A 13001-nucleotide genomic window follows, 5' to 3' on the forward strand; every position below is an offset into this window, starting at 1 on the left:
ATGGTGTCCGACATGCTGCAGTTGACTTCGCACATAAACTGCATATGAGGTCAAGCTGCAAGGACAACTCCATTTAAAAATGGCGTCCTCCATGCTGTCTGGGGTCGCAGGAAGAAATACGTGTAAAAATGGGGTCATACAGGGAAAATGTTGGGAACTGCTGCTTTAAACTTAAGCCAGCTGGCCTGTCAGGGGCTGTGGGTTGAAGTTTGAGTGCTGCTTATGCTCCAGCTAGTAAAGCAGTGGGGACTTGGTTACTCAGCTGCTGATCGAACCACTGTGCAGCTTGACCATTTTACAGTGTGACTGCTCTCACTCGACCAAGGCTAACTCATGAGAAGTTAACTCAAGTGTAGGTAACTTTCTGAAATGCCCCAGTGAACACAAGCTCTAAGAAGTTTCAGTGGCTCATTTCATGCTGGGACCTGGTAATCATTGGCTGCCACATCTCCATATTAAAGACGAAGGGAACTCACAGCTGCATTATAGATCTCTCTGGACTTTACTTGACTCCACAGGCCACACTTTGGCTACCCCTGGTAGAAAATACTGAAGTGTATATAGTTTTATTGGAGTTCATCCAAAACATTACCAGCTGTATAGCTTTACTAGCAATAAACACATATCAAACTTCACAGCTGAAATTGCACCTTTTTGGGATCATATTATCCAGCTCCCTTCTCAATATGGCACATGTTCCTCCTTGATAACTATAGTCTACCAATAGCATCAACCTCCTTTTCCCATTCATCCTCTTCCATGGTACTGTAGGAAAAAGGAAATGAACTGGTGGAATCATTTCACATGGCATAATTCTAACAACTAAAGTTGTGGATAAAATGCAACCACAACACAATTAATGCCTATCTCGCAAAGTGCGAACTGCTCTGAACAAACACACACACATATACACACACACACACATACAAGTCCCCTCTGGGTTAATTGTTTCAAGGACTGTAACAAATGCATTTCCTTTTTATTCTTGATAATACAAAAATGTAACGTGTTACTTGCAAAAGGATCTATGTAGCTAATGGAAGGGGATATTTTCCTGAGAAAGTAATGTCATGTCTTGCTTTGTTGTAACGATGGAATGCTTCAGGATTTTCCCATCATTCAAATGTTGGAATTCTTTAGGAGCAACTCTCCCTGACAGTTGTCCCATCTCCATCCTCTGAACTGCAAATATTAGAGAAATAGAGTACACTCTCTAATCTTCTCAGACTTTTAGAAAGTTATATCTCTATCCCCCTGCATGGATCTTGAGATGACACCAGCAATAGCTAAGAAATCCTGTGAGCGTGTCATTTTATAGTTTTAATGGTGCCTGTTATTAATTACTAAAAATTTCAGGTGCATTAGAATGTTCTTTTCAAGCATGGTGCTTGAAATGCCAAGATACCGATGTCAGTTCTCTTCTTTTCTTCAAGAAGCAGAGACAGTTATAGAAGCCAGACTGAAAAACAAACCTGTTTCAACGGACTCTCAAAAGAAGTGGGAAAAACATATGGTCGAACAGGCCAGCCCTGGAATTTCCTTTGTTCTTATTACAACTCTTCTAATTATTCCTATTGTTGTCCTGTTGGCAATTGCTGTATTTATTCGATGGAGGAAGACCAGGGTCTATGGAGGTAACCATGAATAACTCTTAAATTCCAGAACAGACTTTTATTATTCAAAGACATCATTGAACAGGCAGGGCCAAAATTATGAAGAGTCCTGTTGTCTGTATTTAATCCTGTGTACAGGTACCATGGCAATGCATTCTAATCCTTTGTTGGCATCCACAAATGACTGTATCTGCAAATACATTTATTATTGTACCTTAATACACCACTTTTTCAGTATTTCCTTCTAAATCTTCCCTTTAGTTGTTATCAGGGTAAAACTGGTTCTGAAATCCCAGAAAGAGCCTTCTGATTATAATTATTTTGATTTAGATAAATCCTTTATTTTAAAATTCAATGTATAATGTACTTAGAGATGCTTTTCACGTTGGGAAAGTTTAGAATACGTTTTTCTTCAAAATAAGTGCAGCTTTAAAAAAAAAAAAAGACTGATAAAGATATAAACAATATTACAGGATTTCCCAGAAATAAACAAATTGCAAACATTAACAAAAAAATGTCTGAGGGGAACATAAATGGTAGTTCATTTACTATCTCATGCATTTTCTGAGTCATACATACGTTTCTATTCTGTATGTGCCTTCATCCCTTTGAAATCCAGCTGTGACCTTCTTAATGAGTATTTATAGTGCTAAAAATGTGGTGATGTCCCCAGTTCATACTGTACTAACCTATTATAACACATTTTTCTTTCTTCAAAACTGTCACCTGAAGTAGCAATTAAATGTTCATTTCCTGGGTTATCTGTATGGCATAAAAAAATTGGTAAAACACAGACAGAACAAAACATACATGAATTGTGCAAATAACATAGTTCCACCCATATTACAGACCCAATGTAATTGAAATCCTCACACAAAATTCATAAAGTTTGAAGTGCAGCGATAATGGTGGAAGAAAATCTTGCTTGCAAGATGCTTGCAAAAAATGTTCAGCATTGAAAAGTAATACTGCATGAGTTGTTGTTTTTTAGTGCTAAATATGCAAACACTCCAAATTATTGGGCTAAATTATTATAAAAAGCAGATATGAATAAGACCTCTTAAATCTACCTGTCCATCTCCCAGCATGCAGATTTGTTCCTTCTAGTGCATTTTGGAGTAACTGAATTTACAGTGGATGGGAACATTTTGATAAAACTGGACTTTGTTAAATATCTAGAATATATTTAAACTGGTAAAAACAAATTACTTAGTTCTGCAAATTCTTTGCATTAATTTATGAGTATATACAAAGTAGTGTGTAGAAAAAACAACTTGGTTGTGGTTTTTTGTTTACCTTTGGTTTTGCGATGGGAGAATCACTATCATTTTCCAGTAGCTCAAGAAATTTGGAGATCATTGAAGTGTCTACCATGGATCTAGAGTGTTCCAAGAGCAAACTGTACCACATGCATGTCCAAATGAGAACAGAAGTATAGTACTGATTGGCATGTCTTACTACAACTTGCAGTGTGCTGGAATATAATTGTCCAGACAGTGTGTGTGATCATGAAGTTCTTCTCCAACTATAGTCTTCACAATCACAAAAGCCAGCAGTTGAGAAAGAATTTGACTGAGAATTTAATCATCTTAATGGCTGGAATGACGTATAGAAAGAATGGCACAAACTGAAAATAAAGAGTGTGCCTCTTTTCCCGCTGTGAGTTATAATTCTATCCTAACCATGAAACTGGACAATATCAATTTTTCTCTCAACTGCTGATCAGCCTGCTTCAGTATCAGAAAATGCACTCTGTTTCAGAATAGAATCACTGATGCTTATTTTGAAATTTGCTTTATCTTTCCAGCTGATGCTGACCACAAACTTGAATCAAGTTCAGGAAGAATCTTGGGCAGACTTCAAGGTAAGTAAAATGCAAGATATCTTTGACTGTTAAGAGTCCAATAACTCAGATTTTATTCAAGTAAGTCAACACAGAAACATGTTTGAGAATAAATACTGTATATTTAATACCTTGGTGCTGGGAGTGGGATTTTCCAAGGGCTGAGGTGGGGGAAGTCTCTCCTCCTCTGCTCTGTCTTTATTATAAATGTATATAATACCTTCCTCCTACCACCTTTTATCTGTCCGCTCAAGATGATCTGCCATTCCTGCTGAGAAGCCGGTACTCGTCATAGCGAGTTATCCCTGTTTCTTATAGTGAATGAAATGAAGCGCTGCCCCTGGGATGGCTAATTATGTTCAGGCTGGTAGGGACACAAGAGATGCTGTTCAGACGGTTGTTATAGCTGAATCCTAATGGAAGCTCTAAAAAAAAACCTTTTGTAATTTTGTTTGCCACAACAGCTGTGTGCCTAGCTTCCCAAGAGGGTTCATGTGCTGGCCTTCTTCGAGGGCTTGGTGGAAGGCACTTTTGGGAACAGGATAAGGGTCATTAAAGTGGGTAATGGATGAGTGGTAGGAATTTTTTTTCAAATTCAGTAATGGAAATCTTACGTTAGGTATTTCCTTTCTACAGGAAAAGGCAGTGGAGGCCTTAACCTTGGGAACTTCTTTGCAAGCCACAAAAGCTACAGTCGGAAAGGGTTTGACCGACTTAGTACTGAAGGGAGTGATCAAGAAAAAGATGAAGATGATGGTACAGACTCGGAAGAAGAGTATTCAGCTCCCCCACCCCCACCAGTATCTTCCTCATCGTGAAACCATAAACCATCATTTAATTTCTTCTAGATTGAACAATTCTACCAAGAACATCAGATTCCTTTTCCCTTTAGCACGTTTAAGATTTTGTGTATTTAATTGTAAACTACTAGTCTGCGTGGGGCTGTACACTGGGATTTTTTGGTTTTAGTTTGGTTTGGGGGGGTTTTTTAAGTGGAGGAGTGTGTGGAAGTTTTATATCAGTGCCATTGTCCTTATGTGAACATCTTAATAAAGAAAACAATCCTCTTTTAATGGCAGTACTGATTTAAAGTAGTAGTATTTTATCATTTCTGTTTTGGGACCTTTTCTGTATTTGTAAATAAGTCCCATTATCTGCTTTAGCACAATATTTTCCTCATAACATTTCAGTTGTCAGTTTCTTTTTTTTTGGTGCCTTTCCTGTTCAATATCCTTAAACTATTGCAGTATAGAGGAAATATAGTGCCACAAGAAAACAAAGCTGCTAAATCTTCTATTTTTTTAAAATCACTAACATAATATTGCATTGAGAGAGAGAAAAAAAGTCTCTATTTAATTCTTTTTTCTTCCTCCTTAGTTGGTGTGTTTCTGAGATGTCTTATTTTTAGATAGTATTACTGTTAAAATACTATTTTCTGAGGCTGAATGTAATTTGTGTAATAAAGTGTTCGCAGAGCATTTGCTGTCAGTGTATTTTGGAATTTTTGCATATTTGAAGGGTTTTTGTATACAGCTTTTGTAACAATAACACAGACCACTTCTTACAGGGAAAAATGTGCTATTTTGTATGAGTTGGAAGATATTTTGTTATGTAGCAGCTTTAAAGGGGAAAAAAACAAGACTAATAACTTACATACATGTATAAAATCAAACAAACATTTAAAGAGGAATCTTGCCTGTATATCAAAATTGCAGGGTATTTATTTTAATAAAACATGATCAGAGCTAAGAAGAAACCTGTGTCTCAGACTGCATATGAAAATAAATTAGTTTAGGAACTAGTATAAGTTTACTTACAGAACTGATAGTCTTAATTTTTCTAAATTTCCTCCCCCATTCATGCAACATAGTCCTCATTTCTGCAATATGATGACTCACTATTTTATATTTGCTGAAGACCTGCTAGATAATTATGCTGAATGTGAGTCATCTAAAGTGACTCATTTGTGTGACATTGTCATGATTCATCAGTCTCCTTTGAGGATCAGAGGCATAGATCAATCTCATTTTATTTAAAATCTGCACATACACGTTGAGAGAGCAAAAAATTGTTACAGGGTCCTATGAAATAACTTTCATCACATTAACTATAATGGGCTGTTGCTAGTGCTTAAGGAGGTTTCTTGGGGGCAAATATATCGTATTGCTGGAACACAGACTGACTCATCCCTGACCAGATAAGGCCTTGTACCTCTTCTTTCTGAAACAAAGGGTAAAAAGCTTAACTACCCTTCTCTGTTTTTTCTTAGAAGAGAAGTGGTAACTCTTCAGGGTTAAACTCCCAAAATGCAACTATTTTTCAGGCCATTAGAGTGCTGATGCTGTAGCTCTGAAAGTACTGTTTTTTTTTCCCCCCTAACAAAATGACTGTCTCATACTTGGGACCCTGGAGAGCATTAGTGTTCTTTTTGGTGAAACATTATTATAGCTGAGCCATTTGTTCGCCTTAAACTTGCATACAAGCAAAAATAATGAGAATTCGAGAAGGAAGAAACCTAAAAAAGTAATACATAACCATTGAGGGTACCTCATTGGGTGCAAGATGTTACCTGCTTTGTGATGAGAGCTGAACTGCCCAACTTTTAACTAATACAGTTAATCAAAACCCATGGTGGTACCATATTATTGGACAAAACAAGGTCTTATATTTAATAACAAGAGTGCATCTGAGCATGTGCACTCTTATTAAACGGGCTGTTATGAGCCTGTCTATTTCCTGATGTTTAGATTGAGCAATTGTGAGCTATCTTGGGAGTCACAACGTATGGAAATGCACTCAGAGATTAGCTTGTAAATAAATATTAACTGAAAACAACAGCACTGAGGAAGATAGTGTGTAACTTCCACATTTGAAAGCTAGGTGGTCAAACTCATTTCAATTGAGGGTGGTGGTGGTTGTTTTTAAATGAAAATCACCATCAAGTTTGATTGCAGGTGAACACATACTTGACCAAAAAGCATAAAGACACCATAGTATTTACAGGAGATGTTATACCAGTTGGGTCCATTTATTGTTTTCTTGAATGTTGTTAAAAGTGGAGCCCTCTTTAACACTTTTTATAAATGATAAACCTGGGTCACTAACGTTCTGTAGGAACCAATCAAAAATAGTCTGGGGTTTTTAAAAGCCAAGCGTGACTGCCTCTTGTTCAGATGTGGCTCTGGGTGGAGCGCATATGAGCCTTCTCTTCCTTACTTAAGCCTGTCTACACTACAAAAATTATGTATCGCTGACAGTGGGTGCAACTGAGCATGGTTTAAATGGAAGTATAACCCAGGACAAACTTATTCAGCAGGACATAAAACAATTGTAGCCCATGCCTTCTCCAGCATGCAGGGACTGTTCTCTACTAGACCCCTCTGTGGTGCAAGCCATCCCAAAAATGGTTGTAATCAGGGACCAATATAGATCCACTAGCCAGTATTGCATTGCTAGTTTTGGATAAGGGCACATACTATAATCTCCAAAGGGGTGGGTTGCCACCACAGCTGTGCTCCCCAGGAGGCATACTGCAATTCCACAGCTTTTCGTGTTCAAGGCTGTGCTTTAATAACACAGTCTGGAGAGATGCAGTAAAAACTAATTTTTGCTGTACTTAAAGGTAAAATGCAATGGAAAAGTCATGCAGGAAAACAATAGAGCAGAGTATTCTTTTTGCACAATTGTTTAATAACCAGCAGATCCTCCTTAAAAGAATATCTGTTAAAAGAATAACCATGTGTTATCTACTGAAAGAAAAATATTAGTTATTTGTTGTCAAAATTGAATTGGCTTACATAGCATGTGCCCTTTTATCTCACTGACAGCAGATGTCCACCAATTAACAGAAAATGCTTTTTAAGTAATAAACACTGGAAGAAATGCCAACTCTAAGCCTTCAAAAATTATGACTGATCATCTAGTACGATTTTTTTTTAATTGGATTTTTTTTTGTATCTTGTGGATTCACTTTTTTTGAGTTTCTCTCAGCCACTGTGGGGGCTAGACACTTTTTAGTTGAAAGCTCAGATTCTCATATCACATGGCTCTAGGAGCTGGGGCTTTAAGAAAAACACCAAATACTGTGAGAGTTGGCAACACTGCTGCCTGAGGAGCTGCAGTGATCCTCTCCCATTAGTGAATAGTGCCATGAACTTTGGATAAGGCAGGGAAGGAACCTACTAGCAGCTCAGAGAGGTGGCCCCTCTGAATATAGGTAGTTCACAATGAGCAAACCAGGAGGCAACTGTAGGTTCCTGGTAGAAGAACCAACAAACAGACGAGTATCACTAAGTCACCTGAAGGTGTCCCGGCTAAAGGAAATTATATCCCAGTTAAGTAGCTGTCCTTTCTATCAAGTACCATTAGGTGTAAATTGGTTCCCTAGTAGGCATCTTGATTAAGTAGAGTTTTCCAGTTAAGCAGTGCACTGTAGTAGTTAATGAGGATTTATAGATCAATGCAGTAAATTGCAACAGTTCCTTGCTCTCCACTAAGCTAGATTCATGTACATCCTTTCAGAGAACTTTTAGTTCCCTAGTATGATTCCTGGTACTGTCGCATAGGGGCATGAATTGGTGGGGGCTGGGTAGAGTTCTGAGGGGCATGGCATGAGGAGCCTGCAGATTTCTGCTGTCTTACCCTGAAGTGTATAAGAAGTTTTGTATTAATAAAAATTGTTTGTTTATCCAAGTGTGCTAGCAACGTATTAACATAAAATGTCTTGGGTAGAAAAACTAGGTAAGGTCACTGCTTATAGAGCAAGCCAAAAATAAGGGCTACACTGGATTAAATCAAACATTCAGAGACGCCATGACATTGTTCTTTTAAATGTGCTTTTCTTATTGAAAATGTCCTGTGACATACTATGCAATTATTCTGGTCTCCTGCTGTGTAACGGATGACTGCTGTAACAGAAAAAAGGGGAAAGACTGCTGTTTCTGAACCTAGACGTGGGATGCCTAATTCATCTGACTAGTTAGTCAAATTCTGGCTCTGCACTTCAGTGTGGTTGCATGCCTGTAACAGATGCTACAAAGAGCACAAGTGAAATGCCTATGATGCTTAGAACATGTTTTCTATTTAAAATAGCAACATATAGCTTGCACAGCACAGTTTTAACATCCCATCATTTTACTTTTATATCTAACATTTCTTACTCTAGAATGAATACGATAACTTCTAGATTCATCATGAATTATCATAAAACATGATTTTAAAATATTCAGCATCTGCATGAGTGGTCTGTTCAAATCACCCTTCTTTGATACTTTTCCGCTATTGTTCCTGTGTAATATTTAGATTCATCTGTACAATTGAACAGCATGGGACAGCAGAGAGGAATTTACTATCATACCGGGAGGATTTGCATTCTGCATAGATCTGTTATTTCGCTCTGCAAAACCTGCAACTCCTTCCTGCTTTTGAAGCTTGTTGTCTGAGAACCTAACCGACCTAGCTGACTTCATTGTACAGCTCTTCCAGCAAGTACACAGTAGGTGAATCTATAGGGACATAGAGTTAAGGCATGTGCATATACAGCTCAAATGTCACTCTCTGTAATTCCATTCCACAGAGCTTTGGTATCCTCTCACTTTTATTGTTAAAGTTATTAACACCAGAAACAAAACAGCATGAAACTGAGGTTCTAGAAAGAGCCATTTACATTAAAAATCATGAATCCCACAATATTTTGTTTTTTGCTTGAATAGTTTATAGTTCATTTTGGGTCACTTATTGTGTCTCACATTTGAAAATGAGCAGGTTGAGTGGGCTTCATGCACATCTTCTGTTACTTACACAACCCTTTGTAAGTGAGACACGTGGATAGTGATGAGTTTTCAAGTGTGTGTTCAAGAGGATGTGCAATGTGCTGAAGAAATTGTAAAACATAGCTAGTGTTTGGTGCAGTATTTAGTAATGGCAGGAATTGCATAAACCTATGGTACATAATTTTCATCGTCAGCGTAGGGTGGGCCATGTGTTCCTCAAAACTGAGCATTATGGATGTAGTAAGAAGAGACAGAAACAAACAATACTAATAATGTCCAGTTTCAGTTTCTGCCCTGGTGTTTTTCAAAACCTGTCTTACATAAGTGTTTGTAATCCCTTCCAAACTGGCCACCTAAATGAGCCAACTGCTGGATGAGCTCATGAAAATGGTAGTGTGCTATCAAGTGTATACAGATGTAGGTTACTATCTTCTCCCCACACAAGCACTTCCACTGAATCTAACATGGCTCCCTGAGTCCTTGAATTAGCTCTCTCCAGCATGTAGAGTCAAAGCCACTGGAGCCAGGAATTTGGGAAGGAGAGGGAGACATAGGCCACTCTTTTCTTTTTCTCATTTTCCCATGCTCATCAACCAGATACCCACCAGAACCATCCTCTGCAATACTGTCACCCCACCTCTCATATTATGGGAGCCCTAGTTTTTCATTTTGGAAAGCTGTACCCCATGTATCTGTTCTAGTATATCATCTGTGTAATACCCTACAGAGCACACAGTTTCAGCAGTCAGAGAAATTCAGTATTGTATCTGAATGCACATAGTGGCTGTTTTTTTATAGGAAGGTTTGTTTTATGTTCCAAGATTGTTGCAAGATGCCAAACTGGTATTTTTGTAGTGGTTGCGTTGTTGATAATGGCATAAAACCACACAAAGAACCATGAAACGTTAAAGTGCTGTGCCCTCCCTTTCTTGTCAAATATATAGTTTGGGAGAGAATTGTGCTACAGTCATTTGTTTCCCCATCTGTTTCTAACAGTTACTACAGAGTTTTCATCCACCTTTATTGACTTGACTAGCTTTACAATGGAGTTCTTATTTAAACTATTGCAGTGAGTGACTGACACCTTGTGGCAAAGTTTGTAAGAAAGAAATACAACCACATTTTTATATACATAGAATCATAGAAGATCAGGGTTTATAGATTCATAGATACTAAGGTCAGAAGGGACCATTCTGATCATCTAGTCCGACCTCCTGCACAGCGTAGGCCACAGACTCTCACCCACCCACTCCTATGAAAAACCTCACCCATGTTTAAGCTATTGAAGTCCTTAAATCATGGTTTAAAGACTTCAAGGAGCGGAGAAGCCTCCCTCAAGTCAACCATGCCCCATGCTACAGAGGAAGGCGAAAAACCTCCAGGGCCTCTCCAATCTGCCTTGGAGGAAAATTCCTTCCCGACCCCAAATATGGCAATCAGCTAAACCCTGAGCATATGGGCAAGATTCACCAGCCAGATACTACAGAAAATTCTTTCCTGGGTAACTCAGATCCCATCCATCTAATATCCCATCTCAGGGGATTTGGCCTATTTACCCTGAATATTTAAAGATCAATTACTTACCAAAATCCCATTATCCCATCATACCATCTCCTCCATAAACTTATCGAGTAGAATCTTAAAACCAGATAGATCTTTTGCCCCCACTGCTTCCCTTGGAAGGCTATTCCAAAACTTCACTCCTCTGATGGTTAAAAACCTTCGTCTGATTTCAAGTCTCAATTTCCTGGTGGCCAGTTTATACCCATTTGTTCTTGTGTCCACACTGGTGCTGAGCTGAAATAATTCCTCTCCCTCTCCTGTATTTATCCCTCTGATATATTTATAGAAAGCAATTATATCTCCCCTCAACCTTCTTTTAGTTAGGCTAAACAAGCCAAGCTCCTTAAGTCTCCTTTCATAAGACAAAAAGAAAAGGAGTGCTTGTGGCACCTTAGAGACTAACAAATTTATTAGAGCATAAGCTTTCGTGAGCTACAGCTCACTTCATCGGATGCATTTGGTGGAAAAAACAAATGCATCCGATGAAGTGAGCTGTAGCTCACGAAAGCTTATGCTCTAATAAATTTGTTAGTCTCTAAGGTGCCACAAGCACTCCTTTTCTTTTTGCGAATACAGACTAACACGGCTGCTACTCTGAAACCTTTCATAAGACAAGTTTTCCATTCCTCGGATCATCCTAGTAGCCCTTCTCTGTACCTGCTCCAGCTTGAATTCATCCTTTTTAAACATGGGAGACCAGAACTGCACACAGTATTCTAGGTGAGGCCTCACCAGTGCCTTGTATAATGGTACTAAAACCTCCTTATCCCTACTGGAAATGCCTCTCCTGATGCATCCCAAAACGCATTATCTTTTTTCACAGCCATATCACATTGGCAGCTCATAGTCATCCTATGATCAACCAATACTCCAAGGTCCTTCTCCTCTTCCGTTACTTCTAATTGATGCGTCCCCAACTTATAACTAATTCTTGTTATTAATCCCTAAATGCATAACCTTACACTTCTCACTATTAAATTTCATCCTATTACTATTACTCCAGTTTACAAGGTCATCCAGATCCTCCTGTATAATATCCCGATCCTTCTCTGGATTGGCAATACCTCCCAGCTTTGTATCATCTGCAAACTTTATTAGCACACTCCCACTTTTTGTGCCAAGGTCAGTAATAAAAAGATTAAATAAGACTGGTCCCAAAACCGATCCCTGAGGAACTCCACTGGTAACCTCTCTCCAACCTGACAGTTCGCCTTTCAGTAGGACCCATTGCAGTCTCTCCTTTAACCAATTCCTTAACCACCTTTTGATGTTCATATTGATCCCCATCTTCTCCAATTTAACTAATAATTCCCCATGTGGCACGGTATCAAACGCCTTACTGAAATCTAGGTAAATTAGATCCACAGCATTTCCTTTATCTAAAAAATCTGTTACTTTTTCAAAAAAGGAGATTAGGTTGGTTTGGCACGATCTACCTTTTGTAAAACCATGTTGTATTTTGTCCCATTTACCATTGACTTCAATGTCCTTAACTAATTTCTCCTTCAAAATTTTTTCCAGGACCTTGCATACTACAGATGTCAAACTAACTGGCCTGTAGTTACCCGGATCACTTTTTTTCCCTTTCTTAAAAATAGGAACTATATTAGCAATTCTCCAATCATTCGGTACTACTCCTGAGTTTACAGATTCATTAAAAATTCTTGCTAATGGGCTTGCAATTTCAGGTGCCAATTCCTTAAATATTCTTGGATGAAGATTATCTGGGCCCCCCGATTTAGTCCCATTAAGCTGTTTCAGTTTCGCTTCTACCTCAGATATGGTAATATCTACCTCCATATCCTCATTCCCATTTGTCATGCTACCATTATCCCTAAGATCCTCTTTAGCCTTATTAAAGACTGAGGCAAAGTATTTGTTTAGATATTGGGCCATGCCTAGATTATCTTTAACCTCCACTCCATCCTCAGTGTTAAGCGGCCCCACTTCTTCTTTCTTAGTTTTCTTCTTACTTATATGGCTATAGAACCTTTTACTATTGGTTTTAATTCCCTTTGCAAGGTCCAACTCTACTCGACTTTTAGCCTGTCTCACTTTATCCCTACATGTTCTGACCTCAATTGGGTAGCTTTCCTTGCTGATCCCTCCCATCTTCCACTCCCTGTATGCTTTCTGCTTCTTCTTAATCACCTCTCTAAGATGCTTGCTCATCCAGCTTGGTCTACAACTCCTTCCTATGAATTTTTCCCC

At 38.5% G+C, this 13001-nt stretch overlaps 1 protein-coding gene across 23 annotated transcripts in view; it reads left to right on the top strand.

Moving 5' to 3' along the window:
- Positions 1–4934, top strand: part of PAM (peptidylglycine alpha-amidating monooxygenase) — a 212775-nt gene extending 207841 nt beyond the window's left edge. For 11 of the 23 annotated variants that reach the window (XM_038401384.2, XM_038401392.2, XM_038401388.2 and 8 more), the window contains 3 exons: positions 1434–1634; positions 3421–3477; positions 4093–4934. In XM_038401384.2, the coding sequence (XP_038257312.1) occupies positions 1434–1634; positions 3421–3477; positions 4093–4274 (440 nt within the window). In that variant the 3' untranslated portion in view covers positions 4275–4934. The remainder of the gene's footprint in view (positions 1–1433; positions 1635–3420; positions 3478–4092) is intronic. The other 12 variants (XM_038401389.2, XM_038401393.1, XM_038401394.1 and 9 more) reach the window with 3 other exon arrangements.
- Positions 4935–13001: the final 8067 nt, after the last annotated feature.

The sequence above is a fragment of the Dermochelys coriacea genome, chromosome 5 (genome assembly GCF_009764565.3).
Source record: "Dermochelys coriacea isolate rDerCor1 chromosome 5, rDerCor1.pri.v4, whole genome shotgun sequence".
Taxonomy (NCBI): domain Eukaryota; kingdom Metazoa; phylum Chordata; order Testudines; family Dermochelyidae; genus Dermochelys; species Dermochelys coriacea.